General features: G+C 39.7%; 1 protein-coding gene across 1 annotated transcript; it reads left to right on the top strand.

Moving 5' to 3' along the window:
* The first annotated feature begins 6,840 nt into the window (after positions 1 to 6,840).
* Positions 6,841 to 16,062, top strand: LOC139315101 (aurora kinase C-like). The gene is made up of 7 exons (XM_070941123.1): positions 6,841 to 6,904; positions 7,732 to 7,789; positions 9,392 to 9,583; positions 11,367 to 11,505; positions 12,595 to 12,743; positions 14,359 to 14,533; positions 15,859 to 16,062. The coding sequence occupies exons 1-7, from the start codon at positions 6,841 to 6,843 to the stop codon at positions 16,060 to 16,062; spliced, it is 981 nt and encodes a 326-aa protein (XP_070797224.1).
* Positions 16,063 to 19,880: the final 3,818 nt, after the last annotated feature.

Genomic DNA, 19,880 nt, shown 5'->3' with positions numbered 1-19,880 from the left:
GCAATCAAAGTTGGATCATTTGACCATGGGGATGCTGCAATGATTGTAAGCATAAAAGCAATCACAACTCACTTTTTGCAATGCTATTCTACTTTTTTTTTTTAAAAAAAAAAAATTGATTTATATGCCGCCCTTCTCCAGAGACTCAGGGCAGCTTACAATGCATTAAGCAATAGTCTTCATACTTTTGTATATTTACACAAAGTCAGCTTATTGCCCCCACAAACTGGGTCAATTTACCTACCTTAGAAAGGATGGAAGGCTGAGTCAACTTTGAATCTGGTGAGATTCGAACTTACAGTAATTGCAGACAGCTGGTGTTAATCACAATGCTATCAGTCTACTGAGCCACCAGGCCCACTTTGGAATGGTGACTAAACAAATGGTTGTAAGTTGAGGACTACCTGTGTATAGTTAGATCAATTCTTTTAAAAAAAGACCTTTGAGTTCATCATGAATCAATACATTGATTTGGCTTAGCTGCATGTCCTGCTTGGCCTGGTTTGAGGATAGTCTTCCTGGATGGTTGATTTCCTGATCTGGTCTATTTAGGGCAGGGGTGTCAAACTCAAGGCCCAGGGGCCGCAGGGTGCTTAGCAGTGGTGGGTTGCTACCGGTTCGCCCCCGATCGGACGAACCAGTAGCGGTGGTGGCAGGAGGCTCCGCCCACCTGCCCGGGTGTCTCTGCACATGCGCAGAAGCTTCTGTGCATGCACAGAAGTGTCGTGCACACGCGTGAGTGCGTGCGCACCTGCTGTCAGCGTTCCAGAAAAAAACCCAACTCCAAGTAAAGACTCTGAAGCAAGCATTTTTCAAAGTTCTATTTACTAGAATAGGTAAACTGGCACACCTGGGAAAACCTGAATCTGAGAGGTCCGGGTTTTCCCTCAGTAAATCAAAAACCCCAAAACCATCCCCTCACTCCTCCGTCGATCACATGCTCCAATCAACTGTCGTCCCATCTCGAGACAAGCCCTCTGACCACTCCTTCTCCAGATGCAGGATCGCCCTTACCTTGACAACAGGAAGAATGTTATTATGTCTACAGACAACCCCGCTACTAAATCCCCCCTGCTACTTTTCCACACATGAGAAGGTGGCAGCATGGAAGTTTCCGGCTTAATATGGCTTCCAAAGCTGACAGTCACAAGCAAACCGGTAGCAACCAAAATTGAAATCCACTACTGGTGCTTAGATGTGGCCCATGGGGCTGCCTTGGAAATAGCGAAGGACCAGCCCACGGTGCCTCTGCCAGCAAAAACAGAGCTCCCGAGCAGCCCTCCCGAACTCCGTTTTCACTGGCAGAGGGTTTCAGGAGGCCGTCGCAGTTGAAAACGGAGCTCAGGAGCCCATTTTTGCTGGCAGAGCGCTCAGGCTGCCACAGGCGCCCCCCAACACAAGTGACGTCATGCTGGCCATGCCCACCCTGGCCATGCCCACCCCAGCCCCCACCAAGGTCAAACACAACCCTGATGCGGCCCTCAATGAAATCAAGTTTGACACCCCTGATTTAGGGGGACAGGCAAGTTTGAGAATGAGAGAGTGTGATAGGATTCTCACAGCCTGAGCAATTTAATTATAGTTTGATTCTGGAACTCCTGACAAAAAGAATATGGTTGTCTGGCTACTTGGCCACCTTATACCCAGACACCTCCAAGTATTCACTTCCAAGAGATGGGGTGCCTTTGGGAATATGCGGCAGTGTCTGCTTCTCTTCAGGAGGGGGCGATTCCTCAGCCTTGCGGAAGACCGTGGTGTGCCTTTTCCTTAAGAGACTATTGGTGAACCCAAACATCATGGACAACTGGAGAAACATCTTGGAGATGGTATCCCCCACGTATGTTTTGATTGCATTTCCCAGATTTCCTTGAGATTCTTCCAAATTCCCTTGAGGAATCAAGCCAGCCATATTAAATAAGACAGAGGGAGATCCATGGTTCCAGAACATGATTGAATGAGGAAGGGAGGGAGGGAGGGAAGGAGGGAGGGAATAAAGAGAGAGAGAGAGAAGGAAAGAAAAAAAGAAAGAGAGAGAGAGAGAGAGAAAGAAAGAAAGAAAGAAAGGAAGGAAGGAAGGAAGGAAGGAAGGAAGGAAGGAAGGAAGGAAGGAAGAAAAGAAAGAAAGAAAGAAAGAAAGAAAGAAAGAAAGAAAGAAAGAAAGAAAGGAAAGAAAGAAAGAAAGAAAGAAAGAAAGAAAGAAAGAAAGAAAGAAAGAAAGAAAGAAAGAAAGAAAGAAAGAAAGAAAGAAAGAAAGAAAGACAGACAGATTCCAGTGAAGGGTTCAGTTTGGGGGAGCAGGAGAAACACCTGTCTTTTCCTATCTAAATCCAAGCCTATCAAAAGATTCCTAAAAACATATAAATTCTCTCAAAAACATTTGGAAAAACTTTTAACAGCCTTTCATTTTCTTGGCTAAATACTTTTTAAAAAAGCATGTAGCCAAGAAAATGAAAGGCTGTCAAAAGTTTTTCCAATTTTTTTTTTTACAAAAAGTAAAACATGCATCTCTTTTTTATTTCCAGTGTCAGACTGACATACGATTCTATTTTCTTTTGTTCTAGATAGAAAAATACTTTCTATATATAATTTTTAGGGGACACGGTGGCTCAGTGGCTAAGACGCTGAGCTTGTCGATCGAATGGTCGGCAGTTCAGCGGTTCAAATCCCTAGTGCCACGTAACAGGGTGAGCTCCCGTTACTTGTCCCAGCTTCTGCCAACCTAGCAGTTCGAAAGCACGTAAAAAATGCAAGTAAAAAATAGGAAGCACCTTTGGTGGGAAGGTAACAGCATTCTGTGCGCTTTTGGTGTTTAGTCATGCCAGCCACATGACCACAGAGACGTCTTCGGACAGCGCTGGCTCTTCGGCTTTGAAACGGAGATGAGCACCGCCTCCTAGAGTCGGGAACGACTAGCACATATGTGCGAGGGGAACCTTTACCTTTATATATAATTTTCTAAAATTGTGGCTGCGGCTGCAGCTGTTTTGCATAGCTACCCGTTCTGCTGCTACTGTTGTTATTTTTAAAGGTGTGCAAGAGAACTGGCAGACAGCAAAAATCATGCTGAATTTTGAGCCATGATTCAGTTTCCAAACTAAATTCCTAAAATAGTGCCTTAAGAGCATAACAAGAAACACTGTTTTGTAACTTTTATAACCTCTGTTTTATAACTAACTTTTATAACCAGCGTGGTTATAAAACCCTGTAAGCAAAGTTACAAAACAAATTGGCTGGACATAGTTTTGATGAACCCTAAATAATAAGGGCAAAGCTACAAATTATCACTGCAACAGCTTTTCACCACAGCTAAGTTGCTTACGTGGAATAGGCAGTGTTGCTCTGCCCTCCAGTGGCTAGTACCAGCAAAAGTGATGTAATGCAAAGGAGGACCAAATCCATCTATCTTTAAGGGAAGAAATGTGGGCAGGTATCTAAAATAAAACAGACAGTTACTCTGGCCAATCAAAAGTTGCCTTTGCATATTGTTCTTGATCTGAGAGAATAAGGCTTCCAGGCAATTCTTTTTCTAGCCCTACTAGGAAAGATACCATTTGTGGTAAGATTCCTCAGTCATCTCTTGGTGTCTTGGACTTTCAAGGAGTTTTGCAAGCTGAGTTATTCTAGTAGGTAATATGTTGTGGACAAGAGGCATACATGCTAAGTGCTTTGTGCATTGAAATTAAGCCATGACATGGTTTAATTCTGGATTAGCATTGTGTGAACTTAGTCCTTGGGATATGATGTATATTGTGTGAATCTACCAACCACATACATTATGGTTAACTATTATTATGGTTCAATGTAGTGTGTAAATTAGGCTTTTTTTAAGGGTTATAAGATTAAAGTAATGCAGAAGAATTATTAAGCAAATGGAATACTATTCAGCTCTATAAGTGTTAATATTTTACTCAAGCTTATATTTACGTATGTATTTGTATCCCAACCAGGGTGGATAAAAATCAATGATTTTTTTAAAAAAAATCAAAAAAATCAGATTTTTTTTATTTAAATCGGATTTTTTTTTATTTTTATCGAATTTATTTTAATAAAAAACTTTTGGGGTAAAAATCTATCGTAAGATAGTTTTCTATTTAAGATACATAAATAATTTATTTATTCAGCATGAAATGGAGCTTAGTTATATAGCATGAGGCTGTATATTCTGCAACACTGGGGCTATCGGTGAGTCAACAGTGGGTCAAGGGAGTAGCAGAGATGACAGTTGCTCTTTAAAAATTATGATTTAAATCAAGTTGATTTAAATCAAGCCTTTTTACTAGTGATTTAAATCATGATTTAAATTGTGATTTAAATCAACTCAATTTAAATCAAATCCACCCTGATCCCAACTTTTATTATCTTTACAAATAACTCAAGGCAGCAAACATAGTCAAACACATCTTTCCCTTCCTATTTTCCCCACAACAACCCTGTGAGGTGAATTGGACTGAGAGAGCGCAACTAGCCCAAAGTCATCCAGCTGGCTTTCATGGCAAAGGACTTGAACTCACCATCTCCTGTTTTCTAGTCTGGTACCTTAACCACTAGACTGAACTGGCTCCCAAGGCGTGCGATCTTATGAAACTTAACATTAATATAGTGTATAGTATTTGCTGTGTTTTTGTTTGAATAATTCTAAAGGACTGTATCTTTTTATAGTAAGTCAGAGAAGCCCCCGTTTTTTGGGGAATGTCACCCCGTGTGTTCAGAGATAAGAGTAGCAGAGAAATGAATGTTTGTACCCTAATTGCTTTACAACTTGTGTCACACATGCTAAATTTGTGACAGAGAACTGACACAAATTTGTTTGGTGTGAGGTAGCATAATGGTTTGTTTGGTGTGAGTTAGCACAATGGATAAACTAGTGTCGGAAGAATAATCTGGGGTTCCAACTAGAGCTGGAGCTGCACAAGAATAAATATAAATGAGATCCAGATATCTATGAGACAATAATGTTTATTCCTAAAAGCAAAACAATTTGCCTTTAGGGGAAGACTGCAGAGAAATGGGGTACAGCAGAAGATTTTTATAGGGTGGAGCTTGTCCAGGGTAGTGTCTACATGCTGATTCTAGGGTGACACTTGGTGTGTGTGTGTGCATGTGTAGGTAGGTAGGTAGATATGTTTATTCTTGTGAACATGCAGTTATTCTGGGAGACCTGGTTTAATTAACTGTTTGCAGATCTTATCTTTTGATATGTGGATTAGGTCTGGGTAACTTATTTGGGGGTTTGCTAATTTTACTTGATTAACTTAGTTTCAGCTTGACTGTCGATTATCTAGTGGAGATACTGATTCTCACACCATTGTGGGTTCTGTTAACGTTTTAAGGGAAGATGGAAACAGTATAAAGAACATATTTGGATATAAAACTTCTCACACTAGCCAGTTATGCTAAGTGTGTTATATTAAGCCCAGATCATTGGTCAACAGTCAGTAAATTATGGCTGAGGGCAATATCTGATTCCAGCATTGTACGTTTCAAATCGGCACCATCATTTTCATGTAGCATAAAAGCTGGGATTCTGATGTGTGTTTAGACGCCAACCACTTGAGTTCTGTCCCAGGATATTTAAAATCCATGGGTTCTACTAATCAAAAAGACCAAAATTCTGTCATAATTTTCAACACAGCAATTTAGTTGCAGCCATTAAAGTTGCTCTGATTAGTCTTTTCCTGTTTGTGCTTAATTTCAACACCATTGTGTTGTCCTAGTAACATTTTTCTGCTGTAATCTCCATGATTTCATATCCATCTCAGTTAAGATAGGCTTATGCCATCCTTAGCTAAACTAATGTTAGTGCAGTATAACACAATTCTTCTCTATCTTCCAAGCAGTTTCCCTACCCTATTTTCTTATATCTATTTTCCATACAGTGGAGAGATTAATGATTTCTACTTTTTCATATAGAACTTCCTGCACAATCAAAAGGCAGTTTTGGTTCAAGCATGGCCCTCAATGCAAATGAGGACCTTTACAATGGAGTAACTAGCTTGCAAGCCAACATAACCCTGTGCATGCATCCCACTACCTAACATCCATGCAGGGTACTGACACAAATCCAGGGTAATTCATGTATTTCTAATAATAAGCTATAAAGCTTTTACAGTATCATTTCAATAATTTATATATATATATTTTGAATAGTGTTAGGACTCTGTGGATTTGGCAGAATGGATGTTAAAAATAAATAGAACGTACACAAAAACTAATTTTTTTCATTATTTTCTAGTAATAAATGCAAATCTCCAATTACCAATCCATCAAATTAGTTTTAATATGGACTCCAAAATAATATCTGAAACAGGTATTCATAAGAAAATGAAAAGGGGGGGGATTGGGAGTTGCAAATGAAATTTTCCTTGCCTATTTACAAACTTTGGACCCCAAATTGTAGTGTTTTGAACAGGGGTGCATTTTAGACTCTTTACATCTTCTTTTTACTTTCTGCAACTAAACTTAAATAAAATCTATATTTTTGATTCTTCAGATTTTGTTTTCTTCTTTCCCTGGTGAACTGCTAAAGTTCTTGTTGTCAACTATTAGGTGGTTATGGTTATATAAATGTCTCTTGGATTGCTTGCCCAGCCATGTGCTACTAAACCACTCATTCTGCTGTGCAACGAAGAACTTTGAAGAAGCAGCTCAGTTGGTCCCAAAGGTACTTTTTCAAGAGGCAACTGGACTTTCTGGTTTTTCTTTGAAAACGTTTCGCTTCTCATTCAAGAAGCTTCTTCAGCTCTGACTGGATGGTGGGGAATGGATGGATTTATGAAATTTTTCATAAACATCTTCAAAGAAAAACCAGTTGCCTCTTGAAAAAGCACCTTTGGGACAATCATGACCTGGATGACTGAGAAGCTCCATAGACACATGCAGCTCAGTAGTTTTTCTTTCTCCATTTGTAGGTTTCAGAGAGGATTTTTCTCCAGAATTCAAGAATCTCCTAAAAGACAAAGAAGAACCAATGGGTATGTTACTATAGGTGTCATGTGACAATTTAATCAGATCTGGGTAATTTATTGTATTTAAGTATACTAATAAGTAGTCCATCTTATGAAGTAATAACTGCCTCCAATAACTTTGATTTTTTTTGTACTTAATAGAAAGAAAATATATGGGTTATCTCTTGAGCAATAGTTATGCAAATCTTAAAATTAGTCTCTGTCCTTTTTGTTTCCTTCTTTTATATTTTTTCACACTGTCTTCTTCTCATCTGCCCTCCATTTCAGTCTATTGATCTTTTATTTTGGTATTTGATTTCTATCTCACTAGGTTCAATCATATTCTTATACTCTTGCAGTTCTCTTCATCCTAACGCATAGAAAATGTGCAGCACTACACATACACACTTCCTCTCAATACTAGAATACACGAGTATCCAATGAAATTGAATGAACAATAATTCAGAATAGAGATACTAATAGCTATCTAGCTACGAACTTTAAAGGAGGACTAGTAAAGCTATGGAGAATAAGCAGCTGTCAATTATCATGAGGACTATGATCATATCAGCACTGCTCTTGGACATCATAAGCAAGTGATACTGCCATATATTTGAGGAATTATCCTGCCAATCTGTGGTTATTGAGGTTAGGGAATGCTAAAGCAGAAAGGCTTTTGACTGGAACCAAAGTAGACCTCTAATATAATTACTGACTATTACAAGCAGAAGCTTTTTAGATAATAAAGATTACCATGTCCCTAAATCCATGCAAATTTGTTTGGCAGGGGAGAAAAGTGAATCCAAAGCAACCACCAGCTCTGCCCCTGATTCTCAACCTCCCAGGTAACTATTAAGGAACTCTGCTGATAGGAAAACAAATGTTGCATGAAGGAGCCTCCATATTTTAGAGGTTTGCTTTCTGACTGGAAAATGTATCTCTATATAGCACAGGCATTTTATGCTTGCTCTTCATTCTTGAGGTACCAATTGTTTCTTTGCAGATCAATTGGTTCCTTTCAAAAATGTTCTTTTTCAGACTGCTTCATATTCAGTATTCCATTTGGCCAGGAGTGAAATCCAGCAGGTTCTGGAGAAACCGATAGCGGAAATTTTCAGTTTGGAGAACCAATAGCGGAAATTTTGAGTAGTTCGGAAAATCAGTAGCAGAAATTTTGAGTAGTTCGGAGAACTGGCAAATACCACCTCTGGCTGCTCCCAGAGTGGGGTGGGAATGGAGATTTTACAATATCCTTCCCCCAGGAGTGGGGAGGGAATGGAGATTTTACAGCATCCTTCCCCTGCCACGCCCACCAAGCCACACCACGCCCACCAAGCCACATCCACAGAACTGGTAGTAAAAAAAATTTGAATTTCACCACTGCATTTGGTCCACAGTTAAACCACATCATATTATTTGGAGTGCCCATGCCTTTTTATTATTGGTCCACCACCATAATAAGGTTTACTTAGGCCATTTCCTCACTTATTTGCCTTACTATCACAGTGTGTTTTTGATAACACCATATTGTAAGCTACTGTTCATCTACTATATCAGTGTTTCTCAACCTTGGCAACACCACGATTTATAGATTTCAACTCCCAGGATTCCCTAGAACAAGTACAATCTCCCTAGAATATCTCATGTTTCTTATTTTTTAAAAAAGACTCTAGGAAAATTATAAATAGATACAAATGTATCTTATCTTGAAACTGTTCAGGTGAAAATATATAAAATGAAATACAATTTCACTTTATATCTCATCATTTTACCCATAAGGCAACTAATAAATATAGTTAATAATTATGTCTGATCTCCTCCATATAATGATTCCATAGTTCCATCTTGGTCAGTTTGCCCACTACCATTCTGCAATCAAAGTCCAGAGAAAGACTGCCAAGATGATGAAAAGATTGGAAACTAAGTTCTAGAAGGGATGGTTGAAAGACCTAGATAGGTTTAGCTTGAAGAAGGTTGAAAGGGGACATAATAACCTCTTCAGATATATCATAGCTATTATATGGTAGAGGGTCCAGATTTATTCTTTGTTCCAGAAGCTGAGATTCAAATCAATGGGGAGGGGGACCCTTTAAGCATGTAGAAACAGATAAGACATTTGGAAAACCTTCTTCATAGTAAGAACTGTCACTTGTGGAACAGGTTACCCACACAGAATAGTTCCTTCGTCTTCATTGGAGGTTTTCAACCAGAGGTGGAATAATCATCTGACAGGCATAGCGTAGTGTGCAGGGAGTTGGACTTCATGACCGCTTAGTTTCCTTCTAACTCTTGGAGTCTATAAATATGAAAACTAACTCAAACTATGATGGAAAAAAAAAAGATCAGTAAGGTAGATAGTTAATAGAAATGTGAGGACCAGCCCTTGCCAGGGTTGATCATATTGGTCTGGTTGGTAAAGAAAGCATTATTAGTTTTCATATTTACAGGAAAGAATGGGACACAGGAGACTTTGAATTCGGCAAACCTCTCGGGAAAGGGAGATTTGGAGCAGTCTACTTGGCCAGAGAGAAAAAGACCCACTTCATCTTGGCTTTAAAAGTCATGTTCAAGTCTGTCTTGGAGAAAGCTCAGCTGGAACATCAGCTTCGAAGAGAGATAGAAATCCTAAGTCACCTCAGGTAACCCAGCTGGAATGGCATGGGATGAATGTTGAGCTCTTAGTTGGATGGAGTTATCCTTGTCCTGTTGCCCCTTTAGTTCTATCCTTTGGAACTAGAGGATTGGAAAATATGGGTTTAGAGACAGTTACTTGAAATATAAACATAGGCACAGCATAATGTTTTAGCATACAGCCAAAATCCACTGCTCATCATCCCTTTGGAGCAAGATAGTCCGTATTCCCAAACGTTGAAAAGATACACATTAAGATCTGTGCAGAATAGTTTTGACATTACCTCAAGATCTGGATGATTTCTTTATTCTACCACTACTCTGTTTCAGCACGAAAGCTTCCATGAGTATTCAGAACAAAGCAGTGTAGCTGCTCTGAAGTGAAGTGCCACTTAGCGGCTTCAACTCAAGCTTTGAAGGCAAAACTTCCTTTAAAAATTATACTGCATGACCCTAATGCAGATTCCAGATTCATGCAGGCCCCATTGGCCAGGATATTCTGGAAGGTGCGGGTCCAGGCGAAGAGCCTTCTGTGCTATTACACATCCCTGTTAGAATATCATTCTCAGAGACTCTTCCCATCCTGCTTACAATCTTTTTGGACTGTTGCCTTCTGGCAGAAGATACAGAACAATTAAAACTCGGACCACACATTTTCTGAATAGTTTTTATCCCAGAGCTATAATTGCATTCAACAATGAACTAAAGGGCCACTGTCAGTGAGCTGTTGGACAGCATTACTTGGTCTGTTGTGTGGATGTTTGGGTGGTTTAAGGGTGGGGAATTTGTGGTGGGGGGGGGTGTTTGGGGATTGTTATGTGTTGGACCTGGTCTTTGGGTGTTAAGTGAATTTCATTGTATGGGTATATTGTGTATACCCATACAATGACAATAAAGTTATTGTTGTTGTTATTATTATTATATATAGTCTTTTAAAGTGAAAACTCCTTATGCACAGTCACTCATGCCCTCGTCACTTCCCTCCTGGACTACTGTAATGCTCTCTATATGGGGCTCCTTGAGGAGCACCCGGAGGCTCCAACTGGTCCAGAATGCAGCCGCGCAGGTGGTTATGGGAGCGACGTGGCATTCTCATGTAACACCTCTCCTGCGTGAGCTGCACTGGCTCCCAGTGTTCTTCCAGGTGCGCTTCAAGGTTTTGGTTACCACCTTTAGAGCACTCCAAGGCTTAGGACTGGGGTACTTACGAGACCGCCTTCTGCCAACAGTAGCCTCTCACCGGCCAGTACGCTCCCAGAGAGGGGCTCCTCAGGGTGCCGTCGGTCAAACAGTGTCGACTGGCGGCTCCCAGGGGGAGAGCCTTCTCTGTGGGGGCACCTGCCATTTGGAACGAGCTCCCCCCGGAGATACGGAGGATCCCGGATTTGCACACTTTCCGCCGTGCCCTCAAGACCTTCTTATTTCAACAGGCTGGCCTGGCCTAACCTCCTTTTAACTGTTAATTTTAAATTTGTTTTAAAATAATAGGGATGTTTTAATTTGGGCCAAATTATTTAATGTGTTTTATATTGTTTTTAAAGTTTGTATTATGTGTATTTTATCTTTTGGCTGTTCACCGCCCTGAGTCCTTCGGGAGTAGGGCGGTATATAAATCCAATTATAAATATAATAAATATAAAAGTAGTTTGTCCCTTTCCTTGAATTGGGAGTGAACAGATCATCCCCTAACCTTTGTCGGCTATCCTTGGGACAGGAGTGTCTTATCAACTTTCCTTTCCAAAGTCAGTTTGTACCTTTCTTCCCCCTCCCCGCTCCCCATGCTCTCTCCAGACATCCAAACATTTTAAGAATGTATAACTACTTTCATGATCGGACACGGATTTTTCTGATGCTGGAATATGCTCCAGGGGGAGAGCTGTACAAGGAGTTACAAAAAAACCAACGATTTGACGACAATAGAACAGCCACTGTAAGTACCACAACCCTGTTAGACTAATATATTTTGTCGGAACCAAGGTATAAGAAAAGCACTGAACGTGTTAAAATTTATACATACATAATTGGATTAATGACAAGCAGTCATATTTGTCTGAGAAGCCAATGATTGCAGAATTGGGTAATCGAGAGTGGGATGGGGGGGTAGTGCAACCATCCTCGGTCTCCTTAATCTCTCACTAGCCTTCAATACCATCGATCATTGTATGCTTTTGAGTCAGCTATGGGGGCTGGGGCTGGGTAGCATGCACTCATGGGAAGAAAACTCCTTGGTGTAAAGATATTGGAGTCCTAGTGGACAATCACTTAAATATGAGCCAGCAGTGTGCAGCAGCTGCCAAAAAAGCCAACACAGTTCTAGGCTGCATAAACAGAGGGATAGAATCAAGATCACGTGAAGTGTTAATATCACTTTATAATGCCTTGGTAAGGCCACACTTGGAATACTGCATTCAGTTTTGGTTGCCATGATGTAAAAAAGATGTGGAGACTCTAGAAAGAGTGCAGAGAAGAGCAACAAAGATGATTAGGGGACTGGAGGCCAAAATATATGAAGAATGGCTGCAGGAACTGGGTATGTCTAGTTTAATGAAAAGAAGGACTAGGGGAGACATGATAGCAATGTTCCAATATCTCAGGGGTTGCCACAAAGAAGAGGGAATCAAGCTATTCTCCAAAGCACCTGAGGGTACGACAAGAAGCAATGGGTAGAAACTAATCAAGGAGAGAAGCAATTTAGAACTAAGGAGAAATTTCCTGACAGTTAGAACAATTAATCAGTGGAACAACTTGCCTCCAGAAGTTGTGGGTGCTCCAACACTGGAAGTTTTTAAGATGTTGGATAACCATTTGTCTGAAGTGGTATAGAGTTTCCTGCCTAAGCAGGGGGTTGGACTAGAAGACCTTCAAGGTCCCTTCCAACTCTGTTGTTCTATTCTATTCTAGTCTAGTTTAGTCTAGTCTAGTCTATTTATCTATAGAATATTATAGCTAATGGGCTGGAAATCCAAATCTGAGATTAACTTCTTGCTATATTTTAACACATGATGATGTACCAAAACAGTACATTGAAGAAATATCTGATGCTCTGATGTACTGCCATGCTCGGAAAGTGATCCACAGAGATATCAAGCCTGAAAATCTCCTTTTAGGATTAAGAGGGGAGCTTAAGTTGGCAGATTTTGGATGGTCAGTGCATACTCCTTCACTAAGGTAGGTTGCTTGCATTTCTTTATAAAGAAAAAACAAATAGGAGAAATGGCCTCTAAGCGAAAGTCTGCATGGTGAATTTGGGACTAGGAGAGCATTTCAAATTCTCTCATAGATGATCTTTTAAACTATCAGTTCTGTGCAAGGCTAAATAAACCCAATTTTATTTAAAATATGAGTGTGTTGCATATGACAAATCAGATAATTAATCCAATTAAGAATGTTCAAACCTGTTTCTTTCTTTACTTTATCCATGCATTTGGATCAATGTCCAAGGCCATGTTTTGCCTTCCTTTCCTCCATCCCAATATGATGAGCCAACAAGAGATAAAGCCAACAGTTCCTTGTTGCCAACAGATGTCCTGTGGACAGTCATCCACCTGGTCTCCCACAATTCAAGTTGTATTTTTTGGTGGCTACAAGGAAGCATCCCAGAGGTGGTATTCAGCCGGTTCGCACAAACTGTTGGCGGAAATTTGGCCAAGGTCGCCCAACCGGTAACGATGACTGGCTGGCCACACCCCCGAACCGGTACTCCAGTCACCACTAACTCGCCCCACCCACCATGTTTGTCACCATGTTCTTCACGCATGCATATCCCATTGCCTTGCAAATCCAATGGGATGCGCATGCACAAAGAACATGGTGGTGACGGCAGCAGCTTTTTCCACAACCTCTGGTACTTTTTGGCGGCCTGCAGCCTTCTTTGCCAGCTGCTTTCCAGCAGTGGTGGCTGGCTGGGGGCCGCAGAAAACTCCAATCTGCTTGCCTTCTGGACTCTGGACCAGCAGCCATGGAAGGTAAGCAGCCCGAACAAAGAGGCGGTGGTGGGGTAGGAAGCAGGGCTAGGGCCAGGGCCGCTAAAGGGGGGGGAAATGGGGGTGACTGGCAAAGGGAGGGTGGGGGTAAATAGGTGGAAATTCCAAAAATTTTCCTACCTTTTCCTGTGGGCATGGCTAGGTGGGAGGGTCATGTGACTGAGTGGGCATGGGAGTGACATCAAGTTGGCCACACCCACTCAGTCACATGCCCCCCACCTAGCCACACTCACCAAACCGGTAGCAAAAATGTTTGAATCCCACCACTGACACATCCGTGTTGTTTTCATTGTAATAGTATGGAAGTAGCTATTGTTTTCTCCAGGGATGTTTTTGAACTCTACTCTGTCTGGCCTTAATAATTCTGACTAAGTGAACAGGCTTTCTGTGTGGAAAATAGTTAACTGATTTGTTCAAGCTGCTTGGCTCTGGTTCGGGGTGCCTTGCTGTTTCTGTAGCATGCTCTATTAAAATGCTGTTAACTGGCCTGTAGGATAAAATAATTGTATTAATTAAAATGTTCTTGTCAAAATATTTCCCCCGTCATGGTAAGGCTTCTAGAGCAGAGTTTCCAGATCAAATGGCATTTATATGTGCAAAATACCTGTGCTACAGTATTGCTAACCTTTGGCCTTTTCTGTGGGTAAAGAAATGACCAGTTATCTGGATTTTTTCCCCCAGGCTTCACCAAATCTCTGATTTCACTTGGATCTTACTGAATGGTGACTGAAAAGAAATTATAAATGCGGTCATTTGAACACTGTATTTTTTCCTTTGTTTTTCTTTTTTTTTTTAAATAGGAGGACAACACTATGCGGCACTCCAGATTATCTTGCTCCAGAAATGATAGAGGGGAGTCCCCATGATGAAAATGTTGATGTGTGGTGTGTTGGCATTCTTTGTTATGAGTGTCTTGCAGGATTTGCACCTTTTGAAGCACCCACTCGCATGGAGACATTCAGACGAATAAAGGAGGTACGTTCTTCCAAATCAAAGGCCTGTAAATGAGGTAGTGCTTACAACAGTCACTGGAAACTCATGGCCAGATGTTGTGTTTATTCATGAATGTATGCCAAAATTCAGAGGATTACATTGGAGAGAACAGGAGGAACTCACACATACCTTCTTCTATTCATATGACAAAAATCCCAGAAAGAATTTAGGAAACTTTACAATAAGATGTTTTCACGACCAAATTAAGTAACATCATCAATGCTAACACTGAAAATGTTACCTGGTTTGGTCATGAGACACCTGCAAGAAAGTTACCAAACTCAGAGAGCACCAAGAGAGCACTGTTCAAACCTGAGCTAAAAATATTATCTTCTATTGGTTTACAATAAAAGTGCAAAAAAAAAAAAGATCTAAAAAAGTTACATGTGACTTGGTGTAATAATCCTTTTGTGGTCTTCAGAGAAGGTTGGATCAAAAATATGGACCCCCTTTTGTATTGATCAAGGCTGGTGGATTTAACAGGAAATGTGGCAATTACTGTATTTTTCAGAGTATAAAACACACCTTTTTTCTCTCTAAAAGAGGGTGAAAATTTGGGTGCGTCGTATATACCAAATGTAGCCCTGCCCACCTGCTGGCCCCCACTCTTTGGCCTTTCCCTCCCAGCAATTTACCTCCTTGCAGCAAGCAGCAAACAACCCATTTCAGCTTCAGCACAGCCTGATTAGCACAAACAGTTGATTGTTCGTTGGATCGGCCTCCCGACCCTCAGCTGTTTCAGACTGCAGGGATTGCCATTGCTTATTGCCACATGGGCCTCCGCTGTTTGCTGCAAGGAGGCAAATTGCTGGGAGGGAGGTTTTTTTTTTCTTGTGCTAATCTGGCTGTGCTGAAAATGAAACTAAAGCAGGCTGTTTACTGTTTGCTGCAAGGAGGCAAATTGCTGGGAGGCAGAGGCAGATTTTTTTTTCTTGTTTTCCTCCCCAAAAAAGGTAGGTGCGTCTTATAGTCCGGAGCGTTTTATACTCTGAAAAATACAGTATCTTACCCTATGAAATTTGCAAAGGGCCCCTGGTTGCATCCACAAATAGAGAGTGGCTATCAACATGCCACATAAAGCCTCATGTAGTCCTTGAACTGATGGTTATTACACACCTTTGCCATACAATAAGCAGAAAAGGCTTGTACCAGGAGAAGCAGCAGCAACAACATTGTGTCAGTGAAACAGGGGGAAAAAAATAGATCAGTTGGAGAAGCAGATAAATCGAGATTGTGGTCCAGTTAAACTTTGCACAATATAGTTGTTTTCATAACAAAATCTAACTTTAAAAAAAAATTATTTTAAGGTGAATTTCAAATTTCCTCCTTGGATATCAGAGGGAGCCAAGGATCTAATTGCTAAAGTCCTTAACCGTACACCTTCTCTCAGACTTTCTCTTGAAGGAATAATGGAGCATCCATGGGTTAAGACAAAGTCAAGAAGAATTTTGCCACCTGTCTACAGTGAAGTAGAAAAGCAAATGTTTATGGCATCTCCTAAAGGCTCTTAGCTCATTTTCTTCGCAAATCTCTCTTGTATCTCTTTAGATGACTTGCTGTTAGATGACTTGCTGTTTGCTGTAATAGACAGCTGTTGAATCACTATTGTAAATGTCTTTCTCACATTCTTATTTAAATGACTTCTTGCTACTAATGGCAATAATATTGCATGTTAACTGGATTTGTAAAGTGAGGGTATTAGTCATTAATGTAATAAAGAAAACAAATGTATTCTTTTAAAAATAAAACATGACTCACAAGGCAATAGCAATTGGACAGATGGTATAGATATAGAGGTTATGTTCTTTGGTTCATAACATCTTTGAGTAAGAGAACCAATTGACTGTTTACCTCTTTGAAAATATAGGTAGTAGTAATATTCTGAAAAGTGTGGAGTAAACAGAAACTACTAACCTTCACCAGGAAAAATACCTTTCTTTTCCTTTTTTGATAGCCTTCTGTCAGATCTGTGTAGGCATTAAAGCTGATAAAAATCTTGCCTTAAAAATAAAAGTTGTAAAATATCAAAACTAATAAAAATAGTATTATATTTACTGTTTGGCGTCTCAAACTGAATTTTATCTTTTTTCCTGAATATTTTGAGGCTGCTCTAATTATAAATACAACACATACTGTTTGACTCGAAAACATAATCAAGGAAAAATCTCTTAAGCCACTATAGTGCTACTGAATAGTTTCTACTTGATATCTAATTATGACTGCAACATAATAAGTTTTGGTTTACCAAATGTATTAAATCAAGCCATTATGTACCTTGCTTATCTAGTTATTTTGATTGTTAAGCCCAGATTTTAGTATTTATATATATCATGATTTATGGTTTAGCATATTAACAGAATAACAGAGTTGGGAGGGACTTTGAAGATCTTCTAGTCCAACTCTCTACTCAAGCAGGAGACCTATAGTATACCATTTAAGACAAATGGTTGTCCAAACTCTTTTTAAAAATTCCCAGTTTTGGAGCACCCACAACTTCTAAAGGCAAGTCATTCCACTGATTAATTGTTCTCACTGTCAGGAAATTTCTCCTTAGTTCTAGGTTGCTTCTCTCCTTGATTAGTTTCCATCCATTGCTTCTTGTCCTGCCTTCAGGTGTTTTGGAAAATAGGTTGACACCCCCCCCCCCCATTTTTTCTTTGTGGCAGCACCTTAGATATTGGAACACTGCTATCACTACAATTTTTTACACTGTTATTGTGTAAACCAAAATAATTATAGCTTGTTAAATAAGGCACAGTTAAGCAAACCATTAAAACCTGTAACTAAAGCAGTTTTAAGGCTTTGGGGATATATGTGAACATGTTGAGGAGGAAATGGTGAACATAGCTACTAGAATGCTTTCCCACACTTTTACTAGGAGTGGGTAAATAGGAGGCATCTATATTCTTCTATTGTTGTGTTTCTGCTTTCCCTTCTATTTGTGTCTTTTGTCTATGTGCACTGGGACATATGAAGTAAGCTGAATATGCTCTATTCTGCAGCTGTGATCATTAAAGAAGAGGGGATGAGGTCCAGAATTTAGGAAATGGGAGCATTCCAAGCCTCTTCTTGGGTGATTTAGGGGTGGAGAATTGTGGTAGATTGTAGTGTGTTTGGGGATTGTTAAGTATGTTGGACCTGGTCTTTGGGTGTTAAGTGAATTTCATTGTATGGGTATACTGTGTACACACGTACAATGACAATAAAGTTGTTATTATTCTCAATGGCATAGATTACAGAATTTTTTTCAGGAATGTTTTTTCCTGCCTCCCCTGGCTTGATCAGGGCCATTTTTTTTTTTAAAAAAAATCAGCTTTCTTTTAGTTGCCTTTCTTTTCACACCAGATTTGGTCCAATTTTGCTGTTTTTCAGAGACTTATTCTGCTTTTAGACAGATAAAGTCCCAGGTCGCTTGAGGTAATCTATTTCCAACATTCCATTTGCTTGAAAAAACTGATATTCACAAGACCAAAACCCCTCAACAGAAAATCCTCATCTGACAAGCAAATATTTTGGCAAGGTATACAATTGCTCACCTACAGACTAAGTGTGGGTTTTTGGGGCTACTAAACCATGTCTTTATGATGTGGACTCCGTATCTCACTAAGCAAAAGGTTGGCAACCATGGCTTGTCATAAAGGAATCCAGCTTCTGTCCCTTCTCAACCCCGTTCCTCTAGAACAGTTATCTTGAGTTAATCTGCCATTACTTTCAGTTCTTCAAAATGAAAATTATTCCTTGAATTGGATCCAAATTTTGTTGAGCTGTATAATTTAGGTCTTATAGAAGAAGAAAAATTAATTGCTCTGCTTCTGAAAAATTGGGTGTGCAAACAAAGTTCCTCATTGATTTCCTTTAGCCGAGAGCCTCTCCCAGAGACACAATAGTTCCTTTATCAAATCAGTCTTTATCATGTATAAACTTCCAATTCCTTTGTGGGGGAAAAAGCCAGGCTAAGGTGATCCTATTAAAGTATGTTCTCTTGTACACTAAACTGATGTTGAAGAATGTGTGAGTTACCTATTCTGTAAATAACACTGATATCAAATAGCTTACTCACTTGGAGAGAATTACTATTGTCCATCCAAAGTTCAAATCCAAGCAAAGGAATTACACAAAAGATCAGCAGGTATAGAACATCTCATAGCACATAAGAAATGTGACTTAACAGCAAAATTTAGATTTTGAATCTTTAGTTTCCTCGGATGTAATTGTATTAGTCTGCTTTAGTCAGATTGTGTTTCCTTTAACAAGCAAGATGAGCACATGTTTCTGAATAGTGATTGTAGCAATTCCTTAGTGTTGCTCACAATGCAAAAAAAATCTTCCTCCTAGGTGAGAAAAATATCCTGCTGTCTTTGGATATTCTGTCTCATTACTCAGCCTTGAAATTTGTTCACATGATTCCAGGGTGCACAAGGTCTATTTCTTTTGGATTGCTACAACTGCCTTGAAGCAGCAGAGATATACTGTAATTATACCAAGACGCAGCCCCATTTTCCCAATTTACAAGACTCAAGTGATACCTTGGTCAGAAAAAAAAGCAAGCTTAATTGAAAAGAATGCTTTTGTGGCTCAATTTCGCTATGAGAACTCTCTGAGGAATGGGGCTCTATAAATCAAAACATCCAAAGGAAACCCAATTCCTCTGGGCAATTCCTTGAGAAACATTCCACAACTCTAATCATCCCTAAAGCAATTAGCCTGCTACAACAAAAATAAATGTTTTGCAGTAATATTATCTTTCAATGAAGATTATAATAAAACCAGATTTCCATGGATAAGTTCTCCTTTGGCCCTAGCTGCACCCCATCTGGCCAGGAAGAACATTATCTCTAACAATGTTAAGATTGGTGCCTGCAATGCCAAAGATTTTGGGATGGATGAAAGGTCAGCCACCATGTGCCAAGGAGGGCTGCACAGCCCCAGTTTATACTGGTTTGGAGGGAGGGGGGAAATCATCTTTTTATATATTATTTTTCTTTTATTTGCTTTTTTTCCTATCTCTTTGCACTTCTCTTTTTCTTTCCTCCATTTTTCACATTTTCCTTACTTTATATTAGTCTTTTCTCTTTGTATTTGTGTTGCTCTGATAAAATTATTTTTTTTTTAAACTACATGTGGTGGGAGAAGATACAGTTTGAGGTCTTGGTGGATTAATGCCATACCTTGTTTTGTTTTGAGATATAATTTAAAAAGCAGTTAAGTGGCGAAGGTTTTCAATTTCTTACAGGAAATGCAACATCAGCGGCAGGAACTTTCATTCTGAAACACTAACTTTAGGCTGAGGCAACCCTCATTAAGGTGACTAAAGAAATCATAGAAGCTG

The sequence above is a fragment of the Pituophis catenifer genome, unplaced genomic scaffold (genome assembly GCF_029215685.1).
Source record: "Pituophis catenifer annectens isolate HBS135680 unplaced genomic scaffold, rPitCat1.0.hap2 SCAF_3, whole genome shotgun sequence".
NCBI classification, from domain to species: Eukaryota; Metazoa; Chordata; class Lepidosauria; order Squamata; family Colubridae; genus Pituophis; species Pituophis catenifer.
The sequence above is the reverse complement of the archived record's forward strand: the minus strand, read 5'-3'. Positions and strand labels throughout refer to the sequence as shown.

Excerpts from the sequence above, each read along its gene's own strand:
- LOC139315101 (XM_070941123.1), top strand. The coding sequence starts at position 6,841 with ATGACCTGGATGACTGAGAAGCTCCATAGACACATGCAGCTCAGTAGT. Across the intron at positions 7,790-9,391 it reads CCTGATTCTCAACCTCCCAG|GAAAGAATGGGACACAGGAG; the intron begins GTAACTATTAAG and ends TCATATTTACAG. Across the intron at positions 12,744-14,358 it reads GTGCATACTCCTTCACTAAG|GAGGACAACACTATGCGGCA; the intron begins GTAGGTTGCTTG and ends TTTTTTAAATAG.